Source organism: Mandrillus leucophaeus, unplaced genomic scaffold (genome assembly GCF_000951045.1).
Source record: "Mandrillus leucophaeus isolate KB7577 unplaced genomic scaffold, Mleu.le_1.0 Scaffold24, whole genome shotgun sequence".
Taxonomy (NCBI): Eukaryota; Metazoa; Chordata; class Mammalia; order Primates; family Cercopithecidae; genus Mandrillus; species Mandrillus leucophaeus.
This window is the reverse complement of record NW_012102476.1, coordinates 3,953,585-3,967,105: the sequence shown is the minus strand read 5'-3', so window position 1 is coordinate 3,967,105 and position 13,521 is coordinate 3,953,585. Positions and strand designations below refer to the sequence as shown.

Below are 13,521 nucleotides of genomic sequence, written 5' to 3'. Positions count from 1 at the left end.
TTTAACTAAAATGGTCATTTTTAATGGGAACCAGAGGTATAGTTACAATTACATAGTCCGACACAAAAAAAACCCTTGGGTGATCAGGAATTGGAAGGTTACAAAATAACGAGGGTAACACTGGGTACAGGACAAAAAGCTGTTCCAGAATCTGGGAAGCCAGGCTAATTAATACGGCCTCTCCCTGCGATCCTGTCTGTGCTCACCCCTGCAAAAAAAAAAAAAAAAAAAAAAATTAAGTATCCATTGTATTTGAGTTACCAGTCTCTGCAAGCCTAGATATCCTATCTGCCCCTCCTACCTAAATCAGCAAGTATCTTATCTCAAGTGGGTCTACAGATTCATTCCTCCTGAGTTAATTTTGCTTCCCTCTCCACTACTGGTTACAATCTCAGGTCCTTCCATCTAGCCCTCAAAATGAAACCACTTTCTCAACAAAACCCTGTTATCCTATGGCCTCTGTTCACCTGCTCTACTTTTTTATTCTGATTTAAAGTCTCACCTGGAATCCATCTTGCCAGGGCCAAAGCCGCCTCTGTCCCCACCACCCCGGCCCCCTCGGAAGCCTCCACGGTCCCCTCCGCGGCCCCGGTAGCCGCCTCGATCATAGCCTCCTCTGCCACCACGACGATCATCCCCGTAGTTTCCCCCTAGGACAAAAGAAGTAAGATCTATCATATTCCCATTCCCCTCCCTTCCCCGAGCCTCCCTGCTGAAAAATTAAGGATTCTTTGGTCCCAGCTCCTTAGCAACAGGTCTGCCTTTCTTACCCATGTGAGAGCCACCGGGTCCCCCTCCTGGGCCATCTGGTTTAGGGGCCTTACACTGGTTGCATTCATTCCTCCAAGAGAAGTTCATATTCTCACAGGTGCTAAGGAGAAGGAAGACAATTAGTCTAGAGGAATGGGGAATAGACGAGACCTAGAAGTAGGAAAAAACTACCATGACTTTAGAGATACAGTGAGGAAACTGAGGCTTCAGAAAGACAAAAAGGCTTGCTTCTCAAAGCCAGGAACAAAAATCATTACTGAACCCAATCCATTACCTTTCCCATTACATCAACCTTACCTAGGTAAGCTTTTGGCTAAATCTGACCCCAACAGTGTGGCCTTGACATTTACTTCTTTGGAAAACACGCACACACCTCATTACCATAATATCAAAAAGCAGACATGTGAGAGAACTAAGAAAAAAATTTAAGTTTCACTCACGGATTAGGACACTTCCAGTCACCAGCTCGCTGCTGTCCTCCACCGCCACCACCTCCACTGGGAAATCCTCCCCGGCCACCACCACCACTGCCACCACCTCCATAGCCTCCACGGCCCATGGGTCCTAATGCAGATAAAACAAGTATGGGTCTGCTCCCCCTCCAAGTTTGGTAAACCTAATCCATTCCATGCAAGCCTTTACCATCTTCTCTACTCTCCTCATCACCCCTCTTTGCACCAACAGCAGGTAGCTCCTCACCTCCTCGCCCTCGGCCTCCACGACCATTGCCACCACCCCGATTAAAGTCTGCCCGGCGAGTAGCAAATGAGACCTTGATAGGATTTCCGGAGAATTCTTTACCTAGAGAAATAAAAAAGTATCAAGAGACTTTAAATGCAAGATACATTAATCCAAAAATACAAGATAAGCGTGCCTTTCTCAAATGGTTTATAATCTACTGACTCATAAGCAAAAATGAGACTACTTGAAACCGCAGCTAAAGTGTCGGAAGACTCAAATGAACCCTCAAACTATGACTTGCTTCCTATGGCTTGCTGCCCTATATCCCCAGCCCCACCTCTGCCAGCCTTCTCATACATACCATCAAACCAGTCAATAGCTGCTTTAGCGGAAGGTGGGTCATCAAAAGAGACCGTTGCCTCTCCCTTCAGCTTGCCAGTCTCCCTGTCTGTGTACAAATTAATCATGGGCTGTCCCGTTTTCTTGTTTGTCTGAAGATAGCAAAATGAAGTAACATCAATTTTAAAGGCTACAGTACTCCCTTTCCATCTTCTTCCTCTAGAACATGAGGTTTATCATTCCCAAACTTCAGCTCCCCTCTTCCTAGTTACTTCGTCCTACCTCACATGTAAACCTCCATTGAGGAAAACTGTCTTTCCCTCCAATATTGAAGGATAAAACTAAAAGTTACTATAAAGTACAAATTTCAGAGTTTAGGGCATTCTTATCAGTTATACTTTTCGTGTTAAGATAGAACTTCTTTTAGAAAACAGTAACTAAGGCTCTTTCCTCAACAAATTAAGCTGGCAACAACCATTAAGATTTGTTTTTACTGCTGGCAACCATTAAAGACTTGCTTTTACTAATGTGTGAAATCCAAAAGCCTGCAACACTGACAGAAAGCACCCACTCCGCTCCACAAGTACCTTAATAATACCAATCTGCTTGAAGTAATCAGCCACAGACTCAATTGTAACATTCTCACCCAGGCCTTGCACAAAGATGGTGTTGTTGTCTGAATTATCCTGTTCTGCTTGTTGAACAGAGAAGAAAATGCAAATGTGAGAAGGTAAAATAAATGACATACGAAAAAACCTAAAGCACCTAGTATCCATCAAGCAACTCGTATTATTTGGTTTATGAAGACAACTGAAAAATCCACATCCCTTTTGAGTCCCTACATGCCACCCACGCTGATACATTTCAAATTTAGTTTGAAAATTATCCTTTGAAACATGTTAACACACAGTATACAGTACGGAAACACGGGCTCAGGAGTGAAATGCCCAAGACCACACAAAAAAGCCCATCAGTATTTATCAACTTCCAGTTGAAGGTCCCGAATTAAGAGACCCATTTTACATTCAAATCTAGTACACAAACATCAATACAATCTAAACAAGAGTTCAATGCTTTACTTCATGTGGTCTGGTCTTTCGTTCACTAGTTTTTATTTACCAGCTTGGACATGATCCACATTTTTAAAAAACCACTGCTGTAAAAACCATCTGAATGTGGTGCAGACACATCAACATCACTAGGGACTTCTTAGAAAGGTAGGTTTTCAGGGTCATCTCAGACCTTCTAAATCGCTGGGGGTGGAACCCACAAGCCAGGTATTTCTCAGAAATACTTAATAATGAATACTTCTCACTGCTAGCTAAGGATACACCTAACTCCCTTCCTTCTCTATCCCCTTTTTTTCAGTTTCCCTTTTATAATAGTTTCAAACAATATCCAGGCAAAGTCTTGATACCACTTTAGCCACTCTTCATGCCACCACCTGTGAACTCACCGGAGTCATGACGTGATCCTTGGTCCCGAGGGCCTTAAGTGACATGGAAAAAAAGAACAAAAAAAAAACAAAAACAAGGAAGAGGAGCCGTTAGTCAACAGGAAAAAATGGACAAGGAAAAAAATCAACACCAAATCCAAACTTGTAAAATATCATGAAGTGCTCACAGCCTCACTCCAAACCCTTTCCTGGGTCGCCTGCCCGGAGAAAATTCTAGGCAGGCCCCTTAAGATCTGTAACTTGAGTCTCCACAGAGACAACTCCACACTTCAGAAAATGCTGCCTCCCCCAGCTCAAGCTGGGAAATGTCCTCAGCACAGATGGCAGGGGAAAGGGAGACCCATTAAAGTGAACAAACCAACTCAGCTTGGCCCAGTTCTCTCACCCGAGAGAAGAGAGATGGGCTCGCCACCAGCCATGAGATGTGCATCCATCCAGTTTCTCCCAACTTTACCAAAGACACTTATCCCTTGTGGAACAATTTTTAATTTCATCTTTAGAAACCATCCTTAAAACCGTGTTATGTTTCCCCAAAACCACATGAAAATAAAAACCATACATAATAGCTATTGTATTTTTTAAGCATGTCCCAGGGAACAGACCAGAAATCTTACTTTCGTAATGCAGCCTCTATTTTGTTTTTCCAGAGACCATCTTTGACCAATGTTTATCTGAATTCGCCATATATAAATATTGTACCCACACGCAATGACACCTAAGTTATGAACCCAAGCCTTTGGCTTTAAATGTTGAGACAAATCAAGAAACCTTTTGTTAGTTAACCAAACCAGAAAAGTTCCAGCTTACTGGGAGACTTCTCAAATTTGTCATTTTTCCATGAATTCAGTTTGTGCTGTTTAAGACCTTCCTGGTCCATGAATTCAGTTTGTGCTGTTTAAGACCTGGTTATTTCCCATGAGCCACACATGCTTCCAATCTTTCTTGAAGTAGTGCACATGTTCCTTCCCAGAGCTAGTTTCTATTTGCCCATCTGAGTTAAGTCCATATACATAGAATTGCATTCATTGACACCATTCCGTACTTTATAAAGGTATACCAACTTCACCATTCTTAGGGCAATGTTACATCCCTCTTCCAGAATTAAAACATTTGGAGGTTGTCTCCCACTCTCACACACACACACAAGCCTTGGACACAATGATCAAAAGGATCCTAAAGTCAAGATGGCACCACGTGTTCCAGCACGCACTCTCCAGTTTCTCATGATGATGGTCACTAAGTGCCAGGTGTGGCAACAGCCCTGTCCAAGGCCTACTAAACCCCTCTTATTAACCTGGGGCAAACCCATTTGGTAAAAGACGACTATTGAATCTTACCCCTGCCTGCTCCAGGTTAGCACACACCAGGCAACAGGTGGCATTCTACCCTACCCCTTTATGGAGGTGGTTCTGGACACCTCAAAACCTTTGACATTTAAATTAACACGCTAAGACATCTGCAAATGAACAATCAGACAAAGCATTGCTGGGAGTTGGGAATTTTGGAAACTCTGTTCACTTACCACCAAATTTATTGAAGCCACCACGGTCACTTCCGCTGGAGAAGACAAGTTAGAAGAAAGGACATGAAGCTTCCAACGGCTACAAAAGGGTGTTTTTTGATTTTGTTTAACATTTCCCAAACACGGGTAGGTGTTTTTGGAAAAAGATACAAGTGGCTACTAAAATACATCCCTTCCTGACCACCCCTTGTCTGACCTTTGAGCATGTCACACACACGTGTGCAATTTCTCAGACACAGTTTATAAAGATTTTGCTTTAAAAGGTTATGTATCTATTTCCTCTGGAAAAAAATGACCCATTTTCCTTGGTCGTTCTTCCGATGGAGCAGATGTTTTTTTTTCCTCTTGTCGCAAGTGGTTGACAACCAAGTAGTTGGTTTAAAAACCCTACCCCAATTTACCCAGAAGACATTTCACACCAGGCTGGGGTAGCCTTGAACACACTTTTGTGGTTTTTGCTTTGAAAGCAGCAAGCAGACCCAACCCCATTCCATAAAAAGTCAAAACCAAAGGCAACTTCCCCTTAAAGCAAGACAAACTTAGCTAAGCTCTATCCTAACTACTGAGCTGTTTTTAATCTCCCCCAACCCCCGGGGTCACCCCTTCTACACTGCGAGAAGAGCGGAGTATTTTGCAATGTCACCTTTCATACCTGTGGCACATAAAATGCAGAGCAAGTTAACAGTCACATAACAGTTGTTTTTCTTTTTAAAGTTTTGCATTAAACACACGCACACAACAGAGTTTTCCTCATTTTTGTACGTTTTTGAGATTGCCCCCACCCACCTCTGCATACTTACCATATCCAAACTCAGTTTAAAAATCTACTTTTTCCAAAAACAGTTACACTGACATTCCTGCCCTTTTTCAAGGGAGACAGAGTAGGGTCCTTCAAATCGTATTTACCGACAGATTTGACAACTGTTTTAACATCAAATCTAAGGTTTTACTTCAAATCAACTTCAGCAGGAAGGAAAGAAGGTCCAGTTGGACAAGCTGATGAATTTTAAGTAACCAGGGTAAGGCAGACAGTGGAACAACTAGGTGGGAGACCACTGTCAAGCATATTTTTGCCCAAAAGGTCTGCACACTTCAGTCAGTTGGTCCCATAAACCAAGTCACACCCAAAATCAATGTCGGTCAAATTGGTGCAAATCAAGCTCGTGGATTCAAATGACTACAGAAAACGGGAAGAGTAACCAATTCCTGGAAGCTGAAGTCAGGTTAACCATTACCAACTCCCTAGAGGACACACGGGAACACACATACCAAGTTTCCCTACTATTTCCCAGGAGTGGGTTCATCGGTTTCCCTTGCAGAGAAAGAAGTCTTCACTTCCATGTTTCTTGCCTAGGATATCAATGACTCCAATCCATTCATATTGGAAATCTATGTATGATTTCTTTTTTTTGGAAACAAGTATCAATACTCAAAATCTCTGTTCGGTGGTATGGATGGGAGTTCAGGCTCCCAAATTCTCACAAAAATAAAATGGGGATGTAAAAAGAAAATCACTGCCCCCAAATCAAAGCCCTCACAGATCCCCCAGACAACAAGAATACTAAACCATGCATTAGGGACTGGCTTCAGGGAGATTCATGCAATCCTCCACACTCCCCACCAAAGATACTCCCTGGCTCATGAGACACCTACCCCATGCCACCTCTGCCTCCACGGCCACCTCCGCGACCTCTGGGTTCATAGCCACCACTGCTGCGGTTGTAACCACCACCACCGCCGCCGCCACCACTGCTGCCGCCCCTGCCACGGCCTCCACGGTCCTGCTGTCCGTAGCCACCGCCGCCTCCACCACTCTGGTCTTGATTGCCATAACCACCACCACCACCACTGCCGCCGCCGCCGCCACCGCCGCCGCCACCACCACTACCACTCATGGAGGATTGATCTTGGCCATAGCTACCTGTGAGGAAAAAAAGGATGGTTAAAAAAAAAAAATTGTAAAGTAGCACAAAAAGGTTTGACAAGTGCCAGGCAATGAAGTACAAAAGAAATTAAAAAGACAGCTAGGAAATAAAACAGGAACCCTTTTAGGCTAAAACAGGAGAATACAAATCCTTATAGAAAATGGGCTGCAGATGAAGCTGAGGACATCTCACCTCCACCTCCACTACCACTGCTGCTGCTGTTGTACTGATTCTGCTGTCCATAACCCTGAGGGGGATTATAGCTTTGCTGCTGTCCATAGCTTTGCTGCTGTCCACCATAGCTAGGCTGCTGGCCGTAGCCCCCACTCGGCGGCTGCCCATAGCTGCTGGTCTGAGAACTGCTACCGTAACTAAGGAAAACAAACAAAAAAAACAATCACAATCCCAGCATACACCCCCAATTTCCTTTTAGTGGATTCCATTCTCTGTACTCAACACAGGCTCCCCTACCCCAATTACACCTCTAAACTGCTCCTACTGCTGCTGGTCCCTTTATCATTCCTCATCAATTCACCCCTCTTTTCAAGCCTTCCCCGACATCGACACCACCGTACCTTCCCGAGGTGCTGCTGGGAGTTGGCTGCTGGCCATAGCCAGGGTAGGAGGACTGCTGCCCATAAGAAGATTGGGAGCTCTGGCTACTGCCATAGCCGCCAGTCGAGCCATATCCCTGGGGAGCTGACTGAGTTCCATAGCCTGCTACAAGAATAAGAAAAAAGAAGTCACAAAAGCCACCAGGAAAGAGAAAATGTAAGAAATGTGTTAAAACATATACAACCTAATACCTATACTCAAAAAGTCAGCCTTTCAGAAGCTGTTCATAATCTTGCAACTCATAAAGATAGTTACCCTCCTTTCAAAGCCCAAAGTTAATGCTCCAACTTCTATCATTTCTCTAAGACAGTTCCAATTTAACCCCGCCAACCCCAACACCATCTCCAGCACCACCCTCTAATCCCAAGCCCAAGGATTCCTGTTAACAGCACTGTGATATGCAGTTGTGCATGCAGTTACGTACAGGACAACCACCTTTCTTAGTTACACTTCAAGACCTTGGGGCAAATCCCACCTCCTTATGTATCACATGATTTCATACATTTGTTTCAAGCAAAACCATTTTCTCCATTTAAGAATTGGCCTAAAACTGGTTCTCCCTTTAGAAAATATGCTCTTTCATGCTGAGATGGGAAATGAGTCATAAAAATTAAAAGCCAAAGAAAACAAATGTAAACAGAATCACAAACCAAAAAACATTTTTGTTTTTTGAGATGGGGCCGCAATACACTGCCCAGGCTGGAATGCAGTCGCTGTTCAGTCACTATCATAGCTCACTGCAGCCCCAAACTCCTGAACTCAAGGGATCCTCCTGCCTCAGACTCCTCAGTAGCTGGGACTACAGGTGTGCCACAATGCCCTGTAAAGGACTCAGACTCCAAAGAGTTTTAAGAATTATACACTCATTTAGGGAAAAGAAATATGGAAGAGTTTCAACACTTCAGTCCTGCTCAGGTTTAAGAAAAGTGACATTCAGGGCGTGATGGCTCACACCTGTAAGCCCAGCACTTTGGGAGACCGACGCAGGTGGATCACAAGGTCAGAAGTTCTAGACCAGCCTATCCAACATGGCGAAACCCCATCTCTACTAAAAATACAAAAATTAGTAGGGCGTGGTAGCAGGCGCCTATAATCCCAGCTACTCAGGAGGCTGAGGCAGGGGAATTGTTTGAACCCGGGAGGCGGATGTTGCAGTGAGCTGAGATAGCACCATTGCACTCCAGCCTGGGCAACAGGATGAGACTCCGTCTCCCAAAGAAAAAAAAGAAAAGCAATATTCAGAAAGAGCAGGAAGAGGTGACCTGCTGAGAAAGACTCACTGCTCTGGCTCTGGCCGTAAGAAGAATAGCTGCTCTGGCCATAGCCTGAAGTGTCCGTGGACTGGCTGTAACCGCTGTAACTCTGCTGTCCGTAGGGCTGACTGCTCTGCTGGGAATAGCCCTGCCCAGGCTGGGTGGGGTAGGCCCCATAGCTAGATGAAAGGAAAACCAGCGTGATCAGAAAACACAGCTTGACCACCCTTCCCCTCTACAAACTCTGGAAGCCCAAAAACAGCACTCACCTTTGGGTTGCTTGTTGGGTATAATCTGCAAAAAAAAAAAAAAAATACAATCATATTATCTTCAGCCGCCACTCTGAAACAGTTGAATTAAAGCTAAATTCCTTAACTCAAGCACTGATGAATAAATAGGACCACACAGGCCAGGTGCGGTGGCTCACGCCTATAATCCCAGCACTTTGGGAGGCCGAGGTGGATGGATCACTTGGGGTCAGGAATTCGAGACCGGCCTGACCAACATGAAGCCCCATCGCTAATAAAAATACAAAAAATTAGCCGGGTATGGTGGCGCACGCCTGTAATCCCAGCTATTTGGGAGGCTGAAGCAGAAGAATCGCTTGAACCCGTGAGACAGAGGTTGCAGATCGCGCCACTGCACTCCAGCGTGGGCGACAGAGCGAGACTCCGTCTCAAAAAAAAAAAAAAGCATCACGTTTAAATAAAGGGCATAAAATTCCCCCATTGAGACACTGGTTGAGAAGAGTAGCAAACTGGCCTATCAGCCAAGTGTTCTTACAAAAAAGAAAAAGTGAAGAAAATGCAAGTTTCTACAGAGTCCCAGAAGCCTTAACCGTTGGAAAAACCAAGGTCTTGGTGGACAGCCACAACTTTCTGCAAGACCAATTCATGTCAGTGATTGCTCTAAAACATCGCGCATTCGCTTCATCCACTCTATGACAAAGCCATTATTGCCGGGAGTCAAAACAGACCAACTCGCCTAAAGTCGTAGAGCTACCAAGTAGCACAGGTTTGAATTCGAGCAGTGTTCAGATTGTGGCCTCTGCTCTCTCAGCCCAGACCCACAGAACAAGAATGTCTCAAAAAAGGCCATTCTTCACTCTTTGACCAATTCCGGAGATGAAGTGGGCTTTTTAGTGCAAAGCCAGAGAATCAAGGGCCCTTGGACCCCAAATGACAGAGATCATCCAAGTGCTCGCCTTAAGAGGCCAAAGTCAACAGGTACTCGAGTCCCCAGCCGTGGGGCTCCAGATGGTTCTGTTTTCTCATCTACCCTGCCTTCCCCTGGGCGAACCAAAAGCAACGAAAGCCCTTTCGTAACGCCCCACTTTAGATACACAAACAAGATCAACTCATCCTCCCAGCGCAGGAAACGCGGCGCTTCCCCCGCAGGAAAAGGGAAAGGACCAGGAGAGGGTGTGGCCTCGACGGCTGTTATTCTCCGTCCCAATCTCAGAAAAAAGAAATTTAGACCAGGCGCGGTAGCTCACGCTTGTAATCCCGACACTTTGGAAGGCCGAATCACCTGAGGCCAGCAATTCGAGACGGGCCTGACCAACATGGTGAAACCCCGTCTCTACTAAAAAACACAAAAATTAGCCGGGCTGTGGTGGCAGGCGCCTGTAATCCCAACTACTCAGGAGACTGAGGCAGGAGAATCACTTGAACCCAGAAGGCGGACATTGCAGCAAGCTGAGATCGCACCACTGCACTCCAGCCTGGGCGACAGAGGAAGATCTTGACTCAAAAAAAAAAAAAAAAAAAAAAAATTTGGGCGGGAAAAACTCTCGGGCCAGGTCCCCGAGTCCGTTGGTGGAACCACGACCACCGCCTCCAAACCGTTAAGCCGGAGCGCGGCCCCGATACCGAGCCTCCGCCCCCAGCCGCGTGGCAACCGAGGCGGGAATGGAGCGCTCCCGCCCCTTCGCGAAAGACCACAGAGGAACAAGGCTCACACCGGACGCGCGCCGCCAAGTCTTCCGCGAAGGGTCTCGCGACAAAAAGCTGAACCGACACGAGGCGGGGAAGGGGTACCCGCGCCGCGAAGGGGGAGGGGCCCGCAGAGCGCGTGCGCGCCGCGAGTGCCCGGATGCAGCACTGCGACAAAGCGGGCCTGAGCGCGGGGCCGGGAGTTGGGGGAGGCGAGGCCACGGAAACCGGGCATTTTCCACCCTCACCTGATGCTTCAAACCCCTAAGAAGCGTCCCTCCCAACGACCACCCCAAGCAAACGGACTGCGAAGAGAAGACTTGCCGCCCCGCGCGCGAGGGCCAGAGGAGCGAAACAAAATGGCGACACCAGCCTCCTCCAGTTACCCCTCTCCGCGGTTTCCCGCCACAGGGGCGCGAAAGAATCCCACACAGGATCGCCACCCCGGTCCCACCGAAAATGAAAAGCCTAGGTGGGAGGCCTCGGCCCGGTGCGCCGCCGCCGCCTCGCGCCCTTACCTACCGTTTGAGGCCATGTCGGCGCACGCGCGCACAGCCAAGCAAGCAACAAGATTCCAACAACGCAGAGCACCGACGCCTGGAGGACTGAGCAGCCCCGCCTCCTGCGTCGAAGCTTAAGTACGTCCCGCCGCCTACGCACCGCGCAGGCGCGCACCAAACGCGGAAGAGCAGGGGGAGGCAGGAAAGCGCTCCGCCCCCTTCCTAGCGCAGGTAGAGGTTCCGAGCATGCAGATGGGAAACGAGTTAACTAGAATCATGCAAATACTATACATAATGATATTTTTTGAGGAAGAACCCCTCTCTCCTCGGCAGGACTAGCCCACGATCTAACTCCACCCCCATGAAGGCACAGTGGTACGGCCTGAGTGCCCGCTGGGGGCGGGGCGGCGCCGGGCGGCTGGGGACGAAACTGGAGTCACCGCCGGGAGTCGCGGGGTGGAACCGAGATTCCTGTGGCCGGGCCTCTTCGCTGGGCCCCGCTTTCACCCAGGACGGCGAGCTCCTGCCCTCCGCCCTCTTGCCGCTGTATGGGGCGCCTTGTCCCCGCGGCTCCAGCCTCCCTCGTCGTCAGCACACTGGCCCTGCGCCCTGGTGTTGACTTCGTCGTCTTTCGGGGTTGCCTTGCTTTTCGGCCTTTCTGGGGTTCGGGAATTATGACGTTTGACCTGAAAGACAGCAGGGATTTCGGCCGGGACCCCTGAGCGCCGAGCTGGTCCAGCACTGGGCTCTCACCCGGACCCTCGCGGCTTTGTCCCTGGGGAGCCGCAGGGCGGAGCAGTCCAGGCCATCCTTGGGACAAGAGAGGGTTGGCCTCAGATGAAGGGCCCCCCAGCCTTTGCTCAGGGACCTCCTTTTTATTTTTCTGAAGCCCCACCAGGGAACCAGTGGCGATCCCAGAAATAAAACGTGTACAAGGCTTAAGTGGTTTCAAAATGCACAGATAATTTCCTTCTCATCAGTCTTACCAAGGAGGTAAACATATCTCCGTTTTCTACATAAGAAAAGTGAGACTCAGAGACCCAAGTAATTGTGCCTGATTACAGGGCAGCTAAGAGTCGTCGTGATTCGAATCCAGGTCTTGTAACTGCAAAACCTCTTTTTGGTGGCATGAATGCTAGAGTGTTTGGTTGCCTTTCCACTTTCTGTGAGAGCAAAAGCAGAAAGAAAAATTCAAATTAACTTGCAACTTGCACTTTCATCAGCCTTGCCTGGAGAAGGCAATTTGAAACTACTGAACAAAGCAAGACAAAAGACGTTAATCCCTGATACATACGCATGCAGGTTTTCCTTCCCAACTTAACTTTCAGCGGGATTTCGGAAGGTCTTTTGAGGGTTGGACCTTTCCTTCTACAGAAACAATGAGGGCCATGTCCTGGGCCCCCCCAGCAAATTAAGCCCCACTAAGCCCTTGACTTCAGCCCTGATGGCCCTGAATACGCCAATATCCACCCCACCCGCGTTGGAAGGAGAGTTCAACTCTCCAGTGAGAGCAAAAGAAAGGAAGTCCACCCTCATTCATGCATTAAGTCACAAATATTTATTTAGCACCTAGTATGTTCCAGGCACTGTTCTGGGCACTGGGTATGCATTAGTGTACAAAGCAGATGAAGCTAACTTTTAATAATAAAGCTGACCGGGCGCAGTGGCTCACGCCTGTAATCCCAGCACTTTGGGAGGCCGAGGCGGGCAGATCATGAGGTCAGGAGTTTGAGACCAACCTGGCCAATGTGGTGAAACTCCGTCTCTACTAAAAATACAAAAATCAGCCGGGCATGGTGGCGCGCCCCTGTAATCGCAACTACTCATGAGGATGAGACGGGAGAATCGCTTTGAGACGGGAGAATCGCTTAAACCCAGTAGGCGGAGGTTGCAGTGAGCCAAGACGTGCCATTGCACTCCAGCCTGGGCGACAGAGGAAGACTCTGTCTCAAATAATAATAATAAAGCTGACATTTAATAATGATATACATTGTGCTCATCTATAATATATGATAGCTAACACTTTAACAAGACTTACTGTCAGGCACTGTTCTGACTGCTTTGAGTAAATTCTTGATTTTATTTTTCACAACAAAAGGCTGATGTGAGGATGACATTTTATCTTTTTTTTTTTTTTTTGAGACATGGTCTCACTCTGTCACCCAGGCTGAAGTGCAGTGGCGCCATCTCAGCTCACTGCAACCTCCACCTCCCGTGTTCAAGCGATTCTACCACCTCAATCTCCTGAGTAGCTGGGAGTACAGGTGTGCGCCACCACACCGGGCTAATGTTTGTATTTTTAGTAGAGACGGGGTTTCACCATGTTGGCCAGGCTGGTCTCGAACTCCTGGCATCAGAGGATCCACCCGCCTCGGCCTCCCAAATTGCTGGAATTACAGGTGTGAGCCACCTCGCCCTGCTAAGGATGACATTTTACAGATGAGGAAATAAGCATAGAAAGATAGAAAGCTGACTGGGCACAGTGGCTCACCCCTGTAATCCCAGCACTTTGGGAGGCCAAGGAG

At 47.5% G+C, this 13,521-nt stretch overlaps 1 protein-coding gene across 2 annotated transcripts; it reads right to left on the bottom strand.

Moving 5' to 3' along the window:
* FUS (FUS RNA binding protein) lies at positions 1 to 11,130 on the bottom strand. Of its 2 annotated transcripts, none has more exons than XM_011982520.1 (15): positions 11,019 to 11,130; positions 8,832 to 8,856; positions 8,590 to 8,741; positions 7,270 to 7,414; positions 6,887 to 7,065; positions 6,423 to 6,690; positions 4,770 to 4,804; positions 3,248 to 3,280; positions 2,379 to 2,482; positions 1,814 to 1,943; positions 1,471 to 1,572; positions 1,212 to 1,335; positions 771 to 871; positions 503 to 650; positions 1 to 208 (listed from the first exon to the last, which is right to left on the bottom strand). In XM_011982520.1, exons 1-15 carry the CDS (start codon positions 11,029 to 11,031, stop codon positions 169 to 171), a joined length of 1,599 nt encoding a protein of 532 aa, XP_011837910.1. In that variant the 5' UTR covers positions 11,032 to 11,130; the 3' UTR covers positions 1 to 168. The 2 variants fall into 2 exon arrangements, with proteins under 2 accessions (XP_011837910.1, XP_011837911.1); XM_011982521.1 differs by having other exon boundaries at positions 7,270 to 7,411; positions 11,019 to 11,107.
* Positions 11,131 to 13,521: the final 2,391 nt, after the last annotated feature.